At 37.0% G+C, this 17,757-nt stretch overlaps 1 protein-coding gene across 1 annotated transcript in view; it reads left to right on the top strand.

Moving 5' to 3' along the window:
• The window catches only part of ABCA13 (ATP binding cassette subfamily A member 13), a 162,663-nt gene that overhangs the window by 13,935 nt on the left and 130,971 nt on the right, over positions 1-17,757 (top strand). The window contains exons 5-10 of the mRNA XM_065753646.1: positions 407-435; positions 2,741-2,904; positions 5,694-5,809; positions 7,384-7,517; positions 9,673-9,837; positions 10,982-11,175. Coding sequence (XP_065609718.1) covers positions 407-435; positions 2,741-2,904; positions 5,694-5,809; positions 7,384-7,517; positions 9,673-9,837; positions 10,982-11,175 — 802 coding nt within the window. The remainder of the gene's footprint in view (positions 1-406; positions 436-2,740; positions 2,905-5,693; positions 5,810-7,383; positions 7,518-9,672; positions 9,838-10,981; positions 11,176-17,757) is intronic.

Raw genomic sequence — 17,757 nt, 5'->3', positions numbered from 1 at the left:
CATATTCTGACTTTCCCATTCTGTTTGCACTTGTATTGCTCAGTCTGAATCAGGTGGCTCAGGCTGGCTGAGATTCTGAGCAGAAAGACTGAAGCGAAGCAGTTGTTTTCCTACCTGGCTCTGTGGGGGCTAATACACTCATCTAGTAGCTGATGTGATGATTTTGTCTTACTGAAAAGTGAATGGTAATGGATTTCTTTTTTTCTGTGATAATTGTAAAAACAGTGGAAAACACAGAAAATTGGTGGCTCACTAACTTTCTACAGTATTACTTGTTTTATACCTGTTTTATACCTGTTTTCTCCTTTAGAAGTATACTTTGTTTACTATTTGCTATTGCTTATAAAATGGATCTTCTGAAGTTAATAATGCCTCTTTACAAAGGAAAAAATATCTGATTTTACAGGGCTTCATAACAGCACCACTCTTCTTACTGTAAGTACTTTTACTTTTTATTTCTAAGTAGTTCTGTTTTCTTAAGCATCTTTATTGTAACAGTTAGAAATTTCTATCCTATCAAGTTTTAGTAAACTACCTTTAAAAAAATTGTTATATTGTTGAAGAAAAAAATATCTTGGATGTTTCAGTAGTTTCTTGTGCACTGATTTAAACAGCTCTATGTTGTTAGTAACCAAAATCCACAGCTTTGGAAGGCTAGATGTTTATTTGGAGCAATTTAAAACTCTGTCAAACTTTGAGTAGTTCTATAAAATCATATTACAAAACACCTTAGAAGCAACTCTGAAAGTGTGCTTAATATTTAGAAATAAAAAGCCCTAACACCTTAGGAAAGGAATATAGTGAGATTGAAAAGATGGGTCTCTTGGTTGGAGATTACTCTGAATTCAGATTTACGATACAATACATATGACATGAAGACTAAAGTGGGAGTAAATGAAGACAGGTTTGTAAGATGTAGCATAATTCCTTCTGGAAGTTATTTGTATATGAAGTGAATTTGGGTTCTGTGCAGTCCTTCCACCTTTGCAATCTCAAAAAGAAAAACAAAACAAAAAACAGGGAAGACTCAACAAGCATGGTAGTGGATACCCATTGCTGTCAATTTTGTATCTTTCGCAAAACACTGGTTTTGCTTCAAAATATTGAAAAATTATTTTTCTGTATGGTTAATTGATTGCAGCTTGCAATTTCATGAGACCTACATTTCCAATCCATAACTAGGAGTTAGATAGAATAATAGAATGGCTTGGGTTGGTATGGACCTTAAAGATAATTTTGTTTCAATCCCCTTGCCATGTGCAGGGCTGCCACCAATCAGATCAGAGTACCCAGGGCCCCATCCAATCTGGCCTTGAAAACCTCCAGGAATGGGGCACCCACAGCTTCTCTGGGCACCCTGTGCCAGCACCTCACTGCTCTCTGAGTAAAAAATTGCTTCCTAACATCTAATCTTCATCTCCCCTCTTTTATTTTAAAACCATTACCCCTTGTCCTATATCAGACTGTGTACAAAGTTGGTCCCACACTTGCTTGTAAGCTCCCTTCTGTATGGGAACTGTTGAATCGTGGCCTGAACCACTGATTGATCACCTGAGGCAAGCACTGAGTCAGCTGCAGGAGCACAGGTGAAGGCAGTTCACCTGTATGGTCAGAAGGGGCGGAGTCTGGCTCCACCTCTCCCAGACCCCATTTAAGGGCTGACTACCACTGGGGAAGGATCTCTTGTTTGAAATCCCTCCCCTGTGGAGTCCTGGACAAGCTTTGGCCTTCATTGACAGGTGATCCTTTCCTTATTTACTGGTTGTCTAGACAAGCCATACAAAATATACCATCCACTTTCATTATTTTGTGTGGGTAGTATTCTTTTGGGTTATTCACCCTACACCTTCAAATGCTGGAAGTCTGCAATGAATCCTCTCTGGAGTTTTCTTCTTCTCAAAGCTGAAGAAGCCTGACTTCCTCAACCTTTTTTTCATAGAAGTGCTCCAGCCCTCTGATGATCCTTCTGGCCTTCCTCCACATTCTTGTGGACCCACTCCACATCCTTCATATGGTGCGGGCCCCAGGCTTGGATGCACTACTCCAGAGGGGGCCACTGAGAGTAGAGAAGGACAATCTGAAAGAAGCCTGTCATAATTAACAGCTTGCATATGCAAGCATCTTTTCATAGTTACTCATGTTACTATTATCCAAAAGAGTTCTATTGAAACACTAAACTAGATAAGTGAATAATGAACAGCTGTGATAAATTTTGTTTTGCTTGTGTACCTGGTAATTTAGTCCTGCAAAAGATGTGCTTTATGTGCTTTTACCTCAGTCAATCTTTCAAAAGCAATTTTCACCAACCAGTATTTGATACCTATCCCGGCTCTCTGGAAGGAGCTGTGAGGTGAGGATGGCATGTCCCTGGCAAGATGCTGCCCTTTATCCCTAGACTTAAAGTTCATTGTCAGGCTAAAGAGCTCTTTGTGTTTGAGATCTCAAAGGTAGCTCTTCTACTTAGGAGAGTATAATGTGTCTCCTTGCAATTCTGAGCAGAAAGATTACTTGGCTTTTTTTCCAGCTCCATTTACCACCAGAACAGATAAAGTCATGTTCAAGAGAGCTACCTTAAGTGTCACCAAAATGATGTGGTGAATTAATGAAGTTAGAGGGTACATTTCAAACTTGAAAAAAAATATTTCAAATAGTTTTTAAGTTCAGCTGGGTTGAGGAAGTAGCAGACACCTGCTGCTACTACTGCAAGTGTCATATGTAAATGTGTTTTCTTCACATTAAGATGGATTTGAACGAAGCAGAAGAAATAATTTCTAAAGTAGAAAACCTGTACAAACAGCCATCATTCTGGAACCTTCTGCATTCGCTCCCTCGCCTTGAATCAAAGAACTTCTATACAGAGGATGGATTAGCTGCCGTAGCACAGTTTCTAGAAGTTATTAAAAAGTAAGTACTTCTAAGTACTTAAGTATTTAGTATTACTTCTCTCTTTTAATATTTTACCTGAGATTCTTGTTCTTTTCACAGGATATTTAATCAACGTTCTTATCATGCAAGGAAGGTGAATTTTTCTGTTGATGAGGTTCTGCTTTTATAGAGACATCCTGGGTGCTTTCACCCATTCTGGGTACTTTGTAACTGTTTTTAGGTTTCTGTCCAGCTCAGTAATTCTCTAGGAGAAATGTAGGCTCATGTTAGAAATGGCTTTAAACTTTGTCAAGTGCTTTGAGATTCTTCAAAATATTATTTACACATGGATATAAGAAAATCATAATTTGGATTGTAATCAGTTTAATATGTGTGTAGCATTTGGTCAGTATCAGAAAAATGACTCCATTGCATTTCTCAAGACTCTTGTTTCTATTGCAAGAAAAGAAGCAGTAGGAAAAAACCCAGAGGACTGTATTCTGAATGTGATAGTTTCTGCCTCAGGTAACGGATGGTTGAATTTGGAGAAAGACCTGTGGTATCAAAAGAACAGAATACAAAAAGCAGCTACAGAAGTTTTCATTGAAATAAAAACTTGTCAGAAGTACGTTTGCCAGAATAGGTAATTAATTGTTATAGGTGATAAGAAATTGTCAGTGAATTCAGTGAACAGACTTGTAAGACTATGGGAGGCTGCCAAACCTATCTGGCCACAAACTTCACCAGCCGTAGTCCGTGGGCAGCAGAGGCCTAAAGACTTTGAATGCCAACTGTTGCTGTTCACCCTCTAGCATCTCACTGTCTTTTTCTCAGTAAAAAAAGGCATGAAGGATATAACAGCATGAGGTATTTTTGAAAGTGGGTGGTAAAGAACTGGCTGGATGCTTTAGGGCCCAGAGAGTGCTGGTAAATGGAGTCACATTCTGCTGGCAACCAGTTATGAGTGACCAGGAGAGTCATAGAATCATATTGGGAGGGACCTCAAGAGATCATTGAGGCCAGCCTCCCTGCAAAAGCGAGGTTCCCTACACCAGGTAGAGTACCAGTCAGAGAGTAGCAGTGTCTTCTCTGAGAGAGTGGTCAAGTGCTGGAATGGGCTGCCCAGAGAGGTGGTAGAGTCACTGACCCTTGAGGTGTTTAAAAAACATTTAGATGTTGTTGGTTTAGTGGGTTTTAGGTGGACAGGTGGACTTGGAGGATCTTAGAGGTATTTTCCAATGAATGAGTCTACGAAGTCTTTCCTGATTTACAATAGATGGATTGCAGCTGTACTGGGACTTTTATTTCCCTTTTGCCTGAGTAATCTGTAACATTATTCCAGACTCTTCTCTATAAAGCTTTACTGGCTCTGTCTGTAGTGCTTATACTCCCAAAGTGGAAGACTTTTCTGAAAGGTTTGTGAGCTCATTCAGAGTCTGAGTGTTTCTAAGACAGAAACTTGACTGTAAGCTAGTGGTTATCATTTTGATCTTCTTCAGCAATGGCCAAAGATGACAGTAACCACTGGCTGCTGTGCTGGGTTAAGCCACTAACCTGATGGTATAATCTCAGCAGTGCTTTCTTCTACCCTGAGCTCAAAGGAAGGTCAGAGTGAGAGGTGGGGAGAAGGGTATGAGCAGATGTGTGGGTACTTGCTGCCAGCTAGGTCAAGCCACAATGGATTAATAGCAAGAGACTTGGCATAAGTTTTTTATTTTCATTTATTATTTTATTGCTTTTTTACAGTGTTGGCACCCTAGAATGACAGAATTTTACATAAATAATACAATCTGAAAAGCAAACTACAAAAAACAATGCTTGCCTTGTGACTGTCCTCATATTTCTAACATGTTTGTAGACAAAGGTCCTAGTTCAGGCAGAATTTAATTAGCAGAGAGGATTCTAAATTTACAACTTCTCCTGCCTCCTTGCCCCATACTGTATTTCTTATGCTCTCAAAGGTACTTAGCAGCCCCTAGCCCACTAGACAAAAAGAGCCTCTAAAAACCAACCTGACAGCTCACCGAAAAGTAAACAACAAAATTATTTGTCATTGTCTTGTGTTTTCTATGTCCCACAGTTAAGGGGATGGTAAACTAGTTGAAACGTGTCCTGGTCCAGTACTTTTCACACCTATTCAGGTAACTTAGTATTGCTGTTTATTCTCACTTCTTTAAGAAGTGTTTCTGCAGCTGCTGATCCAGTATAAAAAAGCTGGATTTTTATTTGCTTAGTAACAGAGGAATACATTATAGGAAATAACTAAAAAAATTTTAACATGAACTTTAAGTATTAAATTACAGCTACATTTACATCAATAAAAAACAACAGCTAAGGGGACTGAAACTTGTAAGAAATTCAGCAGTTACATTTTTATTAATGTATCCTGTAATTTGCTGTTTAATTTGCTGTGAGAAAAACTGTGCTGTTGCTTTTTTTTTCTCTTCAGGTTGAGTGGGGATAAAATAAGCATTCTATATCCATCCTGCTATCTTGCTGCAAGGGAAGACTGGGAGAATGCCTGTGGTGTTTTTGCACTCTTTTCATTCTCATTTTTAACTCATTTCCTTTTTTTTCCTGTCCCTTATTCCTAAGAACATTAATATATCTCTTCCATTTTTCTTAATGAGGAGTGGGTGAAACTCTAGCTGTAAAATCTCACCTTGTATTTTGATTTTAAAACATAATTTAACAGAAGTTCACTTTTTTTCATCAATAACAATATATATTAAATATTGAGCTGATTGAGCCTCATTTTTTTTCCACCAATCTCCTTCAGTTTTGTGTGTATGGTGAGCTTAATTTTTTTGTTTTATTTTCACTTGCAGTGCCTTTGTATCATTGAAGGATTTAACTCTGATACCATTGGGACAGAGCTTCCATGAAGTGGTGAAAATTGCTCTAAATTTAACTGCTGCATCAGTGCAGGAGGAGAATTTGGAGAGTAAGGAATTTACTTAAGTTTTTTTTTTCTTTAAGTACCTCATAAGCATATTGGGAATATATGATAGCAGAATCTGAGACAGTTAACTGCTAAGCTCCTAACATAAAAGGTCTAAGTACTGAACTATGTTGCTCCAATGCTAACTAATTTCTTTATTGATCTGTTTTCTACATGCAAATAACTGCATTTAATCAGACAGTGGAAAATTTATGACCTAATGTTTCATGTTTATAATGATCATTCAGTGGTGAGTTTTGGAGAAAAGCTATATTACTACAAAGAGCAACCTCTTCCATTTGATAGAAGGATGGCTTCTTGTTTTGGACATAATGTTAAATGTTATGGCTGCTTTACTTTTGTCTTCATTCTTTTGGTATTATAAATTCTGATCTTAGCTGAGAGGCTCTGTTTTTTTTCACCTACTGCCTAATTATGGGAATTGAGTTGAACTGGAGAAGGTAGACAGGGCCCAGGACAACCATTACAGATAAGGTCAGGAATAAGTTTAATTGGTGAATTGTCTGGAGAAGCACAACTACATTCCAGGTGCAGCTACCTGCTCTGCATGGTAAGTCAGGGCAAAAATTATATGTGGTCTAAACCCCCCTCCCACTGTCACAAACAGGATTGAAGTGGGAGTAAGGTATTTGCTCAAGCCCTTGTGCAGAGGGTGGGCTATAATTGTCTGGGTCTGAGCACAGGTTACTGCTATTGTTTCTTCTTTCGTGTTCTTCAGATTGCAGTTAGCTATTCAAATGAGAAATGAGTGACAGATGGCCTTAAAGCAGAGTTTCTGTGTGTCTAGCTTGTATACTTGCTCCTTTTGTCTCAGCTATGGCAATTGTGTGTTATCTTAAAAATAGAGAATGAAGAAAGTTTAGTGCTAGGGAGCTGATTTGTAGTGTAATTAACATGTATACTGATAATAAATTAGGCAAGCCTTAGTGTGCTACCTAGTGTCTAGCTCTTTTTGCAGTGGTGTTCTGCAGTGCCATGCTTCTCTGTGGGCTAGACAAGACTGAGAGCTGTGTACATATTATATAATTGGCCCCATGTCTTCAGTCGGACTGCTTCAAAGGTAGCTGAAATGAAAACAGTGCAAAATGACTTGCTTTCCTGTGTTTCTCTTACTGCAACAGAGGTTTGAAGTGCCCCTTCTGCAAATCTTTGATCTGTGTCACCAGGTTCACAAATAACATCTGTTTATAAAGTGCAACTGGTCTTCTCTATCACACGTGTGCTTATGGGCTGAAAATGAACCACATTCTCAGAGGTACATGTATCTGAGCGCCTAGTTCAGAATGGCAAACTGCTGGATCTGCTGCCAGTCACTGTGCAGGGTCATCTCATCATTATGCTATCAACTGCTGGTGGATATCATCAGATTAGCTGATCTTGCTATGTTTCTAATGCAATCTGGGACTTTATCCAGTGAATTAGGTCTTAAATTGCTCTTTTTTTTTTTCTCCCCAGAAGCTGAAAACATCTGTGGACCTCATGAAGCTTGATAAATCAAGCTTCACCATGAAAAACATTAGGAATTATGTTAATGGGAGTTTATTTTTTTCTTTCAGGTTTTCAGTATAATCTTTCTCTAGAGAATATTTTGTGGAATCCACGTGCTGTCAGAGCAGAACTTGAATCCAGATTTGGTTTTGATGGTCTTCATGTTAAGAAACTTCTAAATTATACAACACAATTAACAAAGGTAAACAACTTGAATAATGAAATGTTTCTCTTTCCTCTGTTTTTATTTCCTGGTGTCAATTCCTGAAGGCATTTTTCCATGCCTTACAGAAGATATAATAGTATAGCAGAATGGCAGGCAAAAGCATAAATTCTTTTACCAGAAGGTAAAGAACTTGGATGAATGTTACCAGCCATGTATTAAATTTGAATCCAATTTTTTTTAAGCTTGATTCAGCAGGTATTTGCACCATTATTCTGGTTAGCTAACAGCATGACTAATCACTTGAAGCCACTTATAACTAATGGAGTGCTTTTCATTTGAAGAATCAAATTATTGAATCAAAATAATTGATTTAATAATCATGTTATGTTTTGAATTGCCCCTCTGAATTGTGTTCCCTTACAGAAGTTGCAGCAATGACTTTATTTCCAATAAACTTGAGTCACTTTTATTGACAAATCATTTATTTTGAAATAAATCTATAGGTTGCAGGAAAAGAAACCAACTAAAAAGAACAATTAATTCTTTTACTGAAAGTAGAGAGAAAGTGGTACTGTGAAGGCATGAAGCAGTTACAAGACTGCTAAACATCATGTCTTAATTCCATTCAAAATAAATATGTTTAGCATCAGCTAAAATTTCTGTACACAAACATTCTGATAGATCTAATGGTGTGTATTAATGAATTTATTCTTCTCTGGAGTTACCATCGAGTACAGTGATGTCCTAAGCTTATTATCCAGCCCTGCAGAGAATTTTATGTCTTACTCTGCTGATTTTTAAAATAAATCCTAGATTTGAAGTTGCCTGGATTCATTTGATGGCCAATATTTTTCATCTGGTTTGCTGAGTAAAGAACTGTCTCTTCTGTGTCTAAACCAGGGTATATCAACAGCCCTTTCTTCTTAGCTGTGCAGTCTTATATGAATGAACTTGATTAATGCGGTGTCTCAGTGGTGTGTCAAATTTTGAAAGAAAATTTTCATCTCAGAGAGGGCTTTTTTGTTTCTTCTGGATCAACATGCTCTCCTGTAATGTTCTTATTTGATCTGCAGAATGCTTGAACATCTGTTAAATTTCTACTAAAGTCCAGTATTTGAATAGGACATACTGGTAGGTGTCAAATATCTTTGCTCTTTACCAGGTTTAGTCTGGAGTTGTTTGTGCGAACAGCTCGTTATAAAAACAGGTGATTTATGCATATGGACAAATTATATTAATGAATAAAACAAAGCTCCCTTTGAATGGCCTTTTAATGACATAACTGCTGGCCAGTGTGATCAACTCAAAAGAATATTTGAGTGCAGCCTGCTATCCATGGTAGACTGTGTAATCTCAGGACACTCACTTATTAGCTTTTTAGAGATTAAGCCAGTATCTTCTTATTATGTGCTTGCATTAGCACACTGAGAACCATCAAAAGGTATGAAGAGAGGTACATTGAAGACTGGTCAATGTCTGTTCTGAGGACTTCAGTTCTGTTTCTAATGTCCAAGGTGGTTTGGTGTCAACATATCTACAAATTTTCAGTACATCTTCTACTCACAGTTCAAAGAGGGTTAGAATGGAAAGTACCTCAGAAGAACACTACTAGGAAGATTTAAGATGTACTAAATTTTTTTAGAAGGCATTCATAAAATGTATATGATCCAAATAGATAAATCATTCAACACTGAATTTAGAAGTCAGACTCTCAGGGGAAAGGTCTGTCCCCTTGGTCACATTGCTGAAATCTGCCAACTTCAATTTAAAAATTGTCTGCTGTGTATTATCACTGAGATGGTATAAATGCACTGAATACTTTATACATCAGTAATTATTAAATTTGTGAAGTTGCTCCTATATAATTATTCCAGTGCAAAATTATAGTGTAGGTAGTCTATGTAATTGTGAAGTTATTTCACTGACAACGTGGATATTGAAGTAATAACACTGGTGTAGGTACAGGATGAAAATTCCTTGTACAGATAAGACTTGTTACTCTGCCTGGTGTGCAGGTACCCTAATGGGGCCATGGGTATTTTGCACGGGGCTCTGCATTTGGGGTACCCAAGAACACTAAGCTGAATTAAATGAGCTTTGATGTTCCTTTTAATTAGATAAGTAAATTGATAGCAGAGATAATACTCTGTAGCTCTCTGACATACTCATCCTTTTCTTATGTCCCTGCCAGATTCCCACAGGAGAGACACTGGAGCAGTTTGTGTGCTCTGCTCTGTCCACTGTGCCAGGAGATGAAGCAAACAAAGAGAATAATGAAGAAAGCTGTATTTCCACGTGGCAAGAGGCCAAACTGTATCTCATCCATGCTGTCAGCAAGTTCAGACTCTATGCACAGGTAGACTTCAGGAATTTAATCTGTCAGTTTTTGTATGTAGGCTGTCAGCAGTGACTCAGTTAAAAGATCTGAGTTAGACATTAAATATTGTTGCTGTGAACTTTTTTCATTTTACTGATAACAGAAAGTAATCATTCTTATAAGTAACAGTTACAGTAGAAGTATAATCTATTACCTTGCATTAATTTAATCAGATTTTCTCATTAACTCAAATGCAGGCTTGAAATTGAATAGGGAGTATAGTGAAACATATGCTGCTGCAGAGTTCTGACAGAAGGAAAACCAATTTACTGTCTCACCTGAGCCTGTATTTGGGCAAAACTGAAAGGGGGATACAACATTCATTTTTAATTCTCCTCCACTATCTCAGGCAATAGTGACTGAAGTGTGTTGAAGTGCAAATAAGAGTAAATCTCCAGGATGGCAAAATTCTCTGGCAAAACAGCAGGGCATGCGGTCTCTATGGTGACATGTAGTAAAAAGGAAGAATCAACCAGATGCTCCTTAAGGAAAACACTACTGTTCTTTCATTTTAAAACATTAAAAAAAATGTTATATGCATACCAAACTGCTCTCTTGTGATTTTTGCAGTGTTGTCTACAGGAAGCATGTAGAACTTGAATTTCTTTAAAAATGTAGCCTTCACTTCCTGGCTTGATAAAAGTTGCACTGGTCTATGATGATTCAAAATGATCACCTAATGTGTTTGCCAAGATAATGATTATTTTAGGCATCCAGTAATAATTTCAGACATGGCTTATAGCTGATTGCAAGGTCATGTTGCTATCACAAGGAAGTACTGTCAGCTGTTGGCCTCTGGGAATTCCCTTGGTGAGCTGGTTGTCTCTTACAGCAAATTCTGTTATAATCACTGGGCACTTAGGATGATGGTGCAGCAAATAAGAGCAGTTTCTATGGGCTTTGCTAGGTCTTGATGGCCCTTATTCTAGGCTACACAATGAGATCGTATTCTTTTCCATTTGTTTGTGTAATGGGATCCCCAAAAAGACGGGGCTGCCCGCTTTATTAAAATAACAAATACGCACTCAACAAAAGACCAACAAAAAACATACAAAGTCTGTGTATTGTCTAAATGAGTAAGCTTTGATTCTCTAACATTTATCTGCTTTGCCTCCAATGTTAGGTATTTGAGCAATGGTTCAGCAGCAGCCACTTGCAGAATCTTCTTTCAGAACTTGAAAGAATCATAGCTGATTTAATGCTGCTAGAAGACAAAGAGGCCAAGAAAATTGTCTCAGAAATAAATACCTTGATTCAGCAATGGGATAAGAAATCAGAAGCTTATTTTTCAGAAGAACATACAGCACCTCATGATCTGTAAGTTATACTTGTCTTCCTGCAATTTGTGTTACGAAGTTCAGATTAAATTTAATACTTATTTCACATCACATTTAATTTTTCTGACTTTTGACTGTTTAGTGATTTTATTTCTTATTCTGTAATTCAGAACCTCTTATGCAGTCAGATAACTGCTTTAATGCATACATGTTCTGAAAAAGAATTTTTATCTGTGATTCAGAGTATTCCTACTTTAAAGGTTTAGTAGAAGACCTGAGTACATCATCAAGACTCATTGAAACAAGCAGCATGACGAATTAGAGTCTGAGTGCTCTACTTTGTTTTACACAGTCTAATTTTCTCATGTAGTTGCTGTCACACAGTAATGTTTCTCATGCAAGTTTGCTATAGGATCAATCTACTCATGCATAGCAAGTCCAGTGAGTCTGAAGTGTGTTGGATTTTTTTTGTTGTAGGGATTGTATTCCTGTTAGTTTTCGCAGGGGATCTTGAACAGAATTATAGTATAATACTATGTGTTTGAGGCTAAATCTGAAAGGTACACAGAGCTTCTGTACAGTACACTCAAAAGTAGGAGTTGATCACACGACCTTTGGTTCTGGATTTTACTGGTTTAATTCACTTCTGAAGTGGACATAGTCCTTTTTCTGTTTACAAAAATATCTGAGCAGAAAAATAGAAGAATATCCTTCCAAAGCCTATGAATGAATGTGAGAATTAAGCACAGGATTTTATATACCAACAACCTCTCATAGAATAGCAAATAGTGCCTCTTCTTCCCAGCTTTGACTACTTGTAAGCAAGTTTTTTTACAGTAAGTGACTTGATGAAAAATGTACTACTTTTGTGGAAAACTTTTCCATGTTTTGCTGTGAAAAGAAGGAAAGGAGATGCTTGCATGTAAATCTTCCTTGCACTAAAGTTTTCATCCTTTAGGAAAATTAGTCTGAAAAAAGTAGACTTGTTCATTAAAACTGGTTGCACTCCTCACATAAGAGACTTCTCAGTGACCCCTGTGAGTCAGAGGGATTCTTTGGTATTTTTCTCCCTACTTAGTCTGCTAAGGTTTTTGTAAAATCTGTTATCTACTCTTGAGAGAGAATTGAGGATAAATTGTTCAATAGTTCAGCAGATGTTCTGGAATTTAGTTTGTTTTTATATGAGTAAACTGCTATACTATTACTTTCCAAGAAGATACAGATGATAGAGGGACTACACAATAATAAATAACAACAGTTTTCCAGCAACTTTTACCTTTTTGCTTGTGGCACACAACAGTTCTGCTTCTTTTGTTTGCAGAATCCTGTATCTGAAGAAGATGCAGGCTGTGCTGCAGGCTGCGCCTCAGTGGTCTGTTGTGAAGAGATTACGTCTGGTAGATGGAGCTGTGAGGAATGTAATATTGCAGTATTTAAACTTCACTGATGGTAAAGATGCATGGTGGTTACTCATTACTTGCACTGTCCAAAGGCAGTTATTGTGGGGATCCACTACATATTTGTATGTGTGTGGCAGCCTTTCTGCTACTGGTTTTGGCAGGCCCTAACATGTCCTAGTAACATTTTTGGGGTTGTCTTTTACTTGAAAAGAGTGAGATTACAGTTTTGCTTGAGTGCTTATGAAATAAGGAAACCTTTCTGTATTTCAAAAGAATTTGCTATCTAAATCATTAGCTATGTATGGAAAGTGTCTAAACTTATCTACAATATTAAGAATTAGAAACCTGAACAGGACTTCAGTTTCCTCTCATTAAAATCCTGGAAGCTTGCTGAAGTCAGTTGAGCTACTCTAAAACTGTGACAGAGAATAAAGTCATGCATTGCTGGTGTAAGAGTACTGGTCTTTCTTTCATGTCTTGAACCCTTTTCCAGGAAGGGGCTGTGGGAGGGGAACAGTCTGATCCTCAGAAGAGCAGACTGCATCTGTGCACAATTTTTGCTTTGTACAGATGATTGAGGGATTTGGGCTGGGGCATTGTCTTATTAATCAGTTTGGAACTTTTGTCTCCAACTACTGTGTTTTTCAAACCATGGCATGCACAGTTTACTTTCCTACCCCTGAATCACTCTGTAGGTTACATATTTTTTGTATGTGTTGATGGGGAACTGTCTTACAGAAGCTTTACGTAGCCTGGAGAAACTGATTCCTGTTACCCAAAGAAATGAGTCAGTTCAGCTGGACATCAAAAGGCTTTTCATGGAGCTGAAACAGGTACAGTGGTATTTGACGTCTGTATATTAGTTCTCATAAGGCTGCACAGAGTTATCTTGAGGGTTCGAAGTACTTGCTAAGTAGAGTATCTAGTTTCTCATTCAGCAGCATTCTAGTCCAACCTTACTTTGTATTTTTTGTCTTTCAAATTTTATACTCACTTGTAAGAAGCTAAAATGGAGTATTAATTAAATCTGTTACTTTATCCTCTAATGTAATTTTAAAGTGGCAGCGTATTCCCTACATTTTAGATGTTGATGAGCAACTCTTCCTATATCTGTGCTGACGTGCTTACGATGTTTGGGAATGCCCTGAGGCATCCGCAGTGCTCTGAAGCCATTGATAATCTAGCCATATATATGTGCACTGGCAATAACTCAGATGTGGCTTTCAAGCAAAGCAACCAACTCCAGTCACTAAGGGCAGCTGTAAGTATTTTTGAATTCTTCTTGTTTAAATTCTACTTGCAGTGCTTTATTTATATTGGGATTGCAAAATGAAATACATTAATGAAGGCTATGTCTTACTACTTAGTGTTTGCTATTAATGAGTGAGGGTAACTGATTACTTAAACTGATTAGAATGTGCCTGGGGGAAAAGAACAAGTGGTCCTTAGAGTGAATGTGATATTTTAGACAAGTTATATAGCTGTGGTTTCCAGGAGAAAAAAGAGGAATATTTGAAACCTTGAGCATTAAGTATGTTTTATGTTGGATTTCAAGAACACTGTGTTGCAAAAATCTAAGAATCAGGACCAAAAAATCAGGAGAGTTTGTCTTTTACTGGTTTCACACTACTGTTTTCACACTACTGTTCTGTTTACCATGAAAGGTCCTGCTTCTGCACGAAGTTACTCAGGGACAACAGAACCTGTCAGATTCATTAATGGATGATTATCTGGGATGGAAGGAAATAGAAGAGGAAGTAGCTGAAAATTTTGCTTATTACTGTGAAACCGATCAGTTGCTGAGTACAGAAATGGATGTCAGTTTCAGCTCTTGTGAGGAACAGCTTCTCTTCTCACTGTATGTATCTTTCATATGCACATAAAGGTACCAATGCCAGCAAGCAGTAAGGTATCATAATGAGTAAATGAATAGCTAATAGGGTTAAACATCTGTTTATTATTCTGTTTATTATAACCAAATCTCTATGCCAGTGAAGTGCTTTAAGATAGAATAGTTTATTATTATTCTTGCTCATGTGTAGCATGAGCATCACGCCATTAATGGGGAGTTATGTTTATTGTGGAAAGATGTCCAAGATCACAAATGTAGTTGTCTTTTCACAAATTTGCCTGGGTTATTGATGCACGTGAGAACTTAAGGGAGGTATTTCTATTAAAGCAATGATAGCATTAAGTCTAATCATCCAAGAATCTAACAGAAACTCCACAAACTGAATTAGCAGCAGAGATTAAATCCACAAATACTAATAATGTCCTAAACCTTAGAAAATTTATATCGTTCTTTTCCCTTTTGCTGTTGGGTGATGGTTAATTGCCTGTTATGTATCTAAATAAGTTCAAAATTGCCAGCAAGACTAGTAGTTTTACATTTTATTTTGAGTGTCAAAAGTATTGATAGAGCTAAGAGGCTCCTGGGAGCATAAGTCTGTGTTTAACACTGAAGAGCAGTAAAAGCCTTGTTACCATTTGCTATTGTTGCACAGGGTCTTCTGTTTGCTTATTAATGCAAAGGCCTAGATGCAGCATTTCTTGATATTGTTTTCAATTTCAAAATATTACTGAATAAGAGAACCTTGTTGGTGTCTCATAAAAGGCATTTTAGAATTTCTTACTACTTGGAAACCTCTGTGTTGTGATAAAGATGTGCTTAGAGTGGCTTAATAACTTTGCTGTTTCAGTAAAGAAATAAGAAATGAAACAGCCTGGACATTGGCCTATTTGCTTCAGTTATTTTCTGAAGTCAGTAATACTGTTCTGTGCATAAAATAGTAATAAATTTAGCTAAAAGACTTGCAGAGAATCTGCATGTATTCACAAGCTAATTTTATTTGTAAAGAAATCACTGGATTAACCATGCTCACCTGGTTCTCTGTGTCATTTCAGAATTAATATTACTCTTGAAGAATTTTTTTTTACTTTTGAGGAAAATCCATACTGGAAGTATTTAACAACTTTTGTCCAATGGATGTGTGAGGTAGCTCAGTACACAAATGAGGAAGAAGGCTCCACAGGAGATCAATTAGGTAACTAAACGGTTACTCCAATGCATAGGATTTATTCTTATTGCTTTATGTCTATTTTAGAGGGCAGTATTCCTTTGTAAGGGAAAAGTTGGTAATTTTAAAACTTCTAAGCCTCTTTGTTTTTCTGTTTTCATTTATTTCAACCATTGAAAAAACTGTAAGCAAATAAAACATGTGATATAATGAGCTTGACTTGGTAAAATAGCTGTGATTTATAGAATTTTTTTCTATCATCCATTTCTGTTGAGAAAATACAAACTGGTTGAACCTGGTTGGAGTTTTTTTTTTTTTTTTTTTTTTTGCAATGGTGATTTGTCAGGAAGGCTCCAAGTTTAGTATGTAAATGGGAGACCAAATAAGCTGGCCACTATGTAGTGATATTTCTAGACTGGTTTCAAATTAGTCAGTGATTTTCATGCTTGATTTCCTTCATCCCATCTTGTATTGTTCCACATGTCCTGACCCATCTGCTATTAACTTTCTTGAAGTATATTAGTTTTAATCTTACTTGGTAGAAAACTTTTTGAAAAATCTCAGGTGTCCCCTGAAGAATGGGAGAGATTGATGCAATTTTAGAATTATTTCTGGTAAAATACTTATATTACTCTTTTCAATGCTTTGTGGTGCAAATGGGCTAGGAAACATGGCACAATGCAAATCCATGCAGGTTTAAAACAAACAAAAATCTCCCTCAAGATCACAGTTTATTTCCTTTAAGTACTCTCCCCTTTTTCCCAATGCTTACATTTTTTCACCACTTAGATTTTCATCTTCTGAAGGACTTCAATGGCTTTTTTTTTAATGACAGTTATAAAGATTTTTGAAGGTTCTTGATCTTGCTACAGGTATGTTTTTTCCAAACATTTTCCTTTTTCACCTCTCTGCCATTTTGTTTGTAGTTAATCAGAAATGTGTTTAAAAGTTCATCAGGAAGTGTACTGCTAAGGAATGTAATGCAAAAAATGAGCAGTTTTTCTTTAATCAAAGAACTGTTCTAGTGAAGTAAACTGTTCAAACATTAACCGATTACACAATTTTTTAAATCAATTATAGTTCATATGTTTTGTTTTTCCAGGTATGAATAATTAAATTTCACAAAATTACTTTTTTACTGAAATTCCGAGGAGAAAAAAGCAGTAAAATTCATTTCAGTTTTTGAGTGCCGCATTAAGCACACCTTTTATGTAACAAAACTAATTTATTTTTTTCTAGTCTCTGCAGTTCATGTGTAGTTCAAAAGATATTTTCTATATTTCCTTTTTTCTTTATGGAATTGACTGATACAGATGTCTTCTGTATAGCTGATATTTATTGGTAATGTATTTCATTTGTTTGAATAACTCAGTAAGACTAAGATAGCAATTTTTAGCAAAAGGTTTTTACTTCATTCTTCTAACATCTGCTTTAATGATTATCCACACAGAGAAATACGAATCCTACTAGTTTTGATAGAAGCTTTTCAGGCTGTTCAAGTGTGAGTTGATCACATTGTTCATAAAAATTTCAATACCAAATGACAGATCAAAAAATCTTTATTTTTTTGCAGGTGGATTAGAAGCATCTCTATGTTCTAGACAGAAGCTCAGTTTGGAGATTATCTTAGGTCATTATTTATTAGTATTTCTGCAAGATTTACCAGATTATTCCACATTTATTTCCTGGGCACGGTAAGGTTGAACTAGTCAATGCAATGTCTTTAACTGTGGAATTCTTTACCCCATTTCCACTTTGGACACTTTTTCTTCCAATAGCTGGTGCTGTTCAGAGTTATTGGGAAGCAGCGTTAAGTAGTGTATTGTTACAAGTGACGTATTGTTATAAACCAGATGAACTTTAACAAGAACAAGTATAGAGTCTTGCACCTAGGGAGGAATTAACTGCATGCACTCATCCAGGCTGAGGGATGACCTGTTGGAGAGAGACCTGTGTGTTCTGGCTGGCCATGAGTCAGCAGTGTGCCCTGGTGGCCTAAAGGCCAATGGGATCCTGGGGTGCATTAAAAAAAGTGTGGCCAGCAGGTCAAGGGAGGTGATCCTCCCCCTCTGCTCTGCCCTGGTGAGGCCTCACCTGGAGTACTGTTTCCAATTCTGGGATCCTTGGTACAAAGAAGACAGGGATCTCCTGGAAAGAGTCCAGCAGAGGGCTACAAAGATGATAGAGGGAATGGAACACCTCCCT

This window comes from Cyrtonyx montezumae, unplaced genomic scaffold, assembly GCF_038088225.1.
Source record: "Cyrtonyx montezumae isolate F1298 unplaced genomic scaffold, pur_monq_1.0 scaffold_8, whole genome shotgun sequence".
NCBI classification, from domain to species: domain Eukaryota; kingdom Metazoa; phylum Chordata; class Aves; order Galliformes; family Odontophoridae; genus Cyrtonyx; species Cyrtonyx montezumae.
The sequence above is the reverse complement of the archived record's forward strand: the minus strand, read 5'-3'. Positions and strand labels throughout refer to the sequence as shown.